This window comes from Lepus europaeus, chromosome 10, assembly GCF_033115175.1.
Source record: "Lepus europaeus isolate LE1 chromosome 10, mLepTim1.pri, whole genome shotgun sequence".
NCBI lineage: Eukaryota > Metazoa > Chordata > Mammalia > Lagomorpha > Leporidae > Lepus > Lepus europaeus.
In genome coordinates this window covers 83,216,915-83,222,914 of record NC_084836.1, presented here as the reverse complement: position 1 = coordinate 83,222,914, position 6,000 = coordinate 83,216,915, and the positions used below count along the sequence as shown (strand labels likewise).

The following is a 6,000-nucleotide window of genomic DNA, read 5'->3' as shown; positions in this document are numbered from 1 at the left end:
GATCATGACATCAGTAAGAACAAGAAGCCTTCTGGAATGAGAAGTTCGGCCCGGGATAAACAGCAGGAGCTTGGGCAGACAGGACAGGAAAGGTAGGCTGGAGGCAAAGGGCCCAGGCTGGCTTGCTGAGGAAGCCACAGCGAATCTTCAGCAGGAAAATCACTCGATCATTGTTATGCTTGGACACAACTCGGGACTGAAATGCAAAGGCGAGAGGCTGGAGCAGGCCGACACGTGTCCTTAAGCGAGCAGGATTTAACTGTGGATGAGAAAGGAGTCGGAGGGAGGTCGGGGCCACCCAGTCCTAAGCAGACGGAAAAACTAAGGATTTCAGCCGCAGCTCCACACCGGTGGGCTCTTCTCCAAGCAGCACCGACGGCTCACCAGGGAGCTGTGAGAAAAGCCAGCTCTCAGATCTCACCTCAGAGGAGCACAGAAAATCTAGGGGCGAGGCAAACCCCGCGGCCGCACAGGTTCTCCAGGTGAATTCTGATGTCGCTCTCCGAGCCAGGTAGAAATCTTTTGATATGGGCTTAAAATTGCCACAACTTGCTTGCTGTCTTAAAAAAAAAAAAAAAAAAAAGTACGGAGAAAAGGCCTTCTATGTTGAGCGGGCAGTACAAGCCACCTGCCCATCTTGTCCACAAGCCTCATACTTGGAGAATTAAAATAGTTTTGGTAGAGACCACGAAGTTCTCTGTAAAACTTAAAAAAAAAAAAAAGTTAATTATCCCAGTAGTCAATTCTTTCTGTTCCCTGTATTCCCCACGGGGGAAAAAAAAAAGTTGGGATTCCTTCTAAAAGCTGTGTTTCTGATGCAACTGCCCACTAGAAAAACACAATCCCAAATTAAAATTAAAAAAAAAAAACAAAAAAAAAACACCGGAGCGGCGGGCCCGGCGCCATCGTCCCGAGGCAACGCAGCCGCCGTTTCCCAGCCACACCCCTGCGGGCCGCCGGGCCTCTCTCCCCCCCCGGGCTGGACCCAAAGATAAATAAATCACTCCTTGTTTTCCAGACCTGAAATTAGCGGTGACTCACAGAGCACTTTGAACGGCCACGGTCGCCTCGGGAAAGAGGAAAAAAAAAAAAAAAAGTCCAGAGCTTTTCCCCTCACGCGAGGGGCCGACGGGCCGGCCCGGCCAATCAGGGCCGCGCGGCGGGAATCGCACCAAAGTAGGTAAAAAAATGCGGGACGCGGCCCTGCGGCCTCGGCCCGCGACCCCGCACCCTCCGCGAGTTCGCCGACCCACTCCCGCCGCAGACTCCGCCCCCAGTAGCGGCGCACACCTGGCCAGGTGGCTACTTCCTTATACGGGCAACCACTGCGCAGTGGGCGGGCGTCCTGCGGCGACGGGGGAGGGGAAGGCCGGCCGGAGACGCCCCTCCCAGGCTCTCCCTTGGCCCGTCCAGCGTCGGCGGGAGCCAGCCCAGGCTCTGCCTCCTAGCCCCTAGCAGAAGGAAGACCCACTCCCCGCCCCGTGAATAGCTGCTGAGGGGGGAACCCCCGCCCCTCCGGCCTCAAGCAGGTGAGGCGCCCTCCGCCCCGCTGGGAGTGTCCGCCGGCCATTCGGGCGTGGCGCGGCCAGACCGGCCTGGTTGCGTAGCAACGACGGGCGGTGCCTTACGTGCGCAGGCGCGTTAAGGCTCGAGGCGCGCGTCCGCCCCCTAGAAGGCTCGCGCCGCCGCGTCGGCTCCGTGCTCGGTCTCCCGGTCTCGCTTCCGTGAGGACTACGCTCCGCAGCCTCGGCGCCCGTCCGGCTCCCACCCCCGCGTTCCTGCGACCGCCGCGGCGAAGATGGTGAGAGGGAAGGGATCCCGAAGCGTGGGCTGAGGGTGCCGGAGGTGTTGGGGGTGGGGTGGCACGGGTCTCTAGGGGGTAGGAGGCGCGCCGCGGCGCCGGGCCGCGCCCGGGCCTGAGGAGGAACCCGGGCCCGGCTGCAGTGCTCCCGGCGGAAGAGCGTCTCCGGGCCTCCGCCGCCTGGCTGGGCCCCGCGCCTCAGGGCGGCTCCCAGCTGCTGCGAGGCCGCCGCCCCGGGTCGGCGGTTCCTAGCTGGGCGTTGGGACGCCTCAAGCGGGGTCGAGCGCCCCAAGCCCCCGCGGTGAGGTCGGGTCTAGGGGTCCGTCGACCGCGGCCTCGGGGGTCCACTGGAGCCTGGGAATCCCGCCGACGGCCCCTTGTGGGCTCCAGCCTGCCCCACACCGGCGCGGAGGCGGCCGGAGGCTCGTGCGCTTTTGGGCCCTTGGGTTCCGTGCGCCTCGGGACGGGAAAATAAAGGCCTTTATTGAACGACCCTGAGAGGCGGGACGCGCGCTAACGAGCGTGACCCTGGCATGATTAAGAACCGGGTGGCCGTGCAGCCGCTTTGTTCGTCGTATCTGGCAATCAGCTTCCAACAGCAGTCTCGTTGTGCTTGTCAGGCTTGGCAGTATCTGTTTTAACCCTCCCCTGCCCGACCTGCTCGTGTATGGCTAGAAGCTGGTTTTTTTTTTTTTTTTTTCTTGTTGTTTTTTTACATTTTTTTTTAAAAGCCTGGCTCGGCCGGAATTTAGCGTGCAAGGTGTGGGCATAGTGCTGGAAAGCCAATGTAACTCGAATTTTTAAAAGTCAGTTAAATTGATCGAGTCCTTATAAACAGGTGCTCATCAGTATATTCTGGATACGTGGGCATTTTTCTTATTAACTCACATATTTTTTCCCCTGCCGCTCTGAACTGTCACTCTGAGCTGCTGTAAATAACGCTCTCGGCTGGACAGGCAGGTAGAACATTTTGCCATTTTTCTCCAGTCTGCACACACTGTTACCATTTTTGGTCAATGATTTGCGGGCAGAAGCCTTCGCGGACTTCGCTAGGCTTGTTACATTGTTACCCCATCTGTCGGCCTGGAAGCAGTTGGTACCGGTTTATCTGCATACAGAGCCTTCTCACTGAATAACAATTTCGGTTTTCTTGAAGTGCTGCAGCTTTTATGAGGACTCATAAAAGAAAAATAGAGGAATCGGTAGTTTGTTGGTGACTGAAGATATGTAAGAGAGATTTGATACCTAGTTTTTGGTTCTTTGGCTTACCGCTGTAAACTACAGAGGATCAGCATCTGAAACTTTCTGACCTGTTATCCAGTGTGTCTATTAGTGTATATCAGAATGCCTTTAATTTCATACTAAAATACTTTTAACCGAAGGGTTTGATTTCTGATCAATTTAAGACCATCCACCCATGATGAAAGTGTTATTAAGTGGAGCCTACCCTTGTGTTTTCTGGTTTGATGGTCTGTTTTTTTTTTTTTTTTTTTTTACCAATATAATTGATTTTTGTGTTTGCAAATAGAATCAGATGTTTTAACTTTAGTTAAATGCTTATGTTAAATGCTTGGTCTTAAATATTACATTCTGTTCTTCTGTACATTAAAATGCAGAAGGAGGAGAGGAGAAATTAAAGAGGGATCAATTCCAAGTATATTTCAAACTTTTGTATTCAGTGTGGTCAAGACCTGTTTTTGGACGATTGTAAGGAGTAAGAGTTAAAATATAGCCCAGCCGTTTTTAAAGGTTACTTTTTTGGCGTTATGAGCACCGTGTAGCTCCACTCATTCCAGCTGAAATTTTCTTTTACCTGTAAAAACAGTTTGGCTTGGCCGGAATTTAGTCTGCAAGATATTAGAGAATGTGTGTCCAGCTATTAGAAACTGTTCTGAAGATGGAGAATTCTTTTATTTTATCAGATTCTAGCACTTTCCTTTGTATTTTAAATTGTTTAAATCTGTTGGTTAGACAACTCGGTTCCAAGTTGCTTTTGTGTGTGTGTGTGTATGAATGATTAAATTTTAACTGCTGATGTGTTTGCTCTAAATTAACGGAATCACTTCCTGGTACTCACTAGCTTTTCTGGTCGCACTTGGAATAAAACAATTTGAAACCAACTCAAAAGATCATCCTGAGCACTTTAAGATGAGATTTCATGTTTTAAAACCTCTTACTTTACAGTGCCAAAAACAGATGCACATGGCCCCATGAACCATTTACACCTCACAAAACTCGAATGTGTGTACTTCATGTGCGGGTTTCCTTACTTGTCAGAGATAGTTTCTGGCCCACTGCAGAGTTGTTAGTGTTATTTTCTCAGTACATCTATTCAGTATAGATCAAGACATCACTTGCAGACTTGCCTACTTTCTCTTGTAACCCAAATTTGCATTTGCAGGGTAGCTATCTGGCTACTTCAACTTAGAAGTGTGATGATGTCCCTGAAACTGAGTTAAGGTCTGTACGGTCATCAGACCTTTAACCATACCCTAATCAGAACTCTGCACTAACAAACTAATCTAATTGGCTTAAGCTGAATTACAGATGTATTCTACTACTTCGTGATTTGCAAAAGACACTCTTATTTTTATGACAATCCAGCAAAATAGGTTGGGATTGTGTTCATTTGTCTAATGTGTTAGAAAATAGTGTAAAGGATTAACAGGTGACAAATCATTTTATCTGCACATCAAGCCTTAAAATACGTTAAAATTAATGTTGAGGCATTTGAAGCAGAAAAGTATACAGAATAACAAGTTCCTTTTTCCAAAAAACAAACCAAACAACAGGTTCACTACACCGTATTTCTGGTGTTTATGTTATGGCTAAGTATGCATCTTCCTCATCCCATTCCTTTCCCTCCCCAGGGATAACTGCTTCTGTTCCTCAAAGACATAATGTGCTGACCGGATAGGGAAATGATTTTCTTCAGGCTGTTGCATTAGGAGAACATTCATTAAGGAGAAACGTTTCAAAGAAAAAGGGGACCAGGGACTGGTAAACCAGCAAGTCTTGAGAAAGGAGGGGATGGCTCTTACTCAGTGGCCAGCGACTGGCTTTCCAGAACAGAAAATAGTGTGTGCACATCCTACCCAGCACTGCTTTCCAGGCACAAGATCTTAGGTAAAATTCAACATAGTCGCCTGTAATTGATGTTTCATCCTCACTGGCATTTTCATACTTTTAGCTATGCCTAATAAATACATTACTAGTCTTTGATAATCTGCATTGATGCGTGTTTAAAATTTATGTGAATGTTATGCTTCATGTCACTTGCAGCTTTTTTTAAAAAAATTAAACGTGGGTTTTTGTGGGGATGAAGTTTGGTTTTAGCTGTAGTTTTAGTTCTCATACCCCTGCTTGGTGGACAGTCTTAGGTTTCTAATGGTTTGCTTTTTTTGGTCTATTTAAATTGTTTTTAAAATAGGCAATTTCTGTGTAATTATTCTGAATTACTTCCGGGCCCGGTGGATGTGTCTTCCTCGCAATATATGTAGAAGTGGAAGACCTGTGTTTGAGGGCATGCGTGTGTGTTTTCTGCTCTACCAATTTGCTGTACTTTTACATTTCATCATCTGGAGCCTGTTTCTCTGTTTCCTTTTACCGCTTCGAACTGTGAGACTTAAAAACTTTCAATGACTGTGAAATTGTTTCTCATTATGTTAATTTACATGGTTCTGATTAGTAGTGAGCTGTCCTTTCATATTTTATTGCATCTTATGTTTTTACATGCATGCCACATCTTGTGAACTTGACTTCAGCTGAGCTTGTTTGCTTAGTTGAAGTCATTAAGTAAATTAAGCATTGCAGACAATCAAGCAAGAACATGATTGTCAATGCCAGAACCTCATATTGAAGACTAATATTCCTTTCTTTTTGTATGTAAGTTTCTTTCTAGGTCTCAATATTCCTAATTCTAGACACCTGCCATTTTCAGGCTTCTGATATGGTAGACTCTGGAGTTGCTCAAGACAGAGCTCCTTCTTTGCCAAGAGCCCAAGAGGTTAACATCTTCCTCTTTTCCTTTTACTCCTCTGTATTTTTCCTAGGCATTTTATGTAGCCAAAATGTTAAAAACAAATATAGGTACATATGAGGACTCTAGTTTCCACTCAAATATGATGTGAACTAAAACGTCTCCAAAAATAGTCTTTTTAAAAAAAGTCATGCAAACAATAACCATGACATTTTCATAA

The 6,000-nt window shown here is 47.3% G+C and overlaps 1 protein-coding gene across 1 annotated transcript in view; it reads left to right on the top strand.

Annotated features, from left to right (window-relative positions):
* The first annotated feature begins 1,666 nt into the window (after positions 1–1,666).
* The window catches only part of DSTN (destrin, actin depolymerizing factor), a 35,362-nt gene continuing 31,028 nt past the window's right edge, over positions 1,667–6,000 (top strand). The window contains exon 1 of the mRNA XM_062203833.1: positions 1,667–1,801. Coding sequence (XP_062059817.1) covers positions 1,799–1,801 — 3 coding nt within the window. The 5' untranslated portion in view covers positions 1,667–1,798. The remainder of the gene's footprint in view (positions 1,802–6,000) is intronic.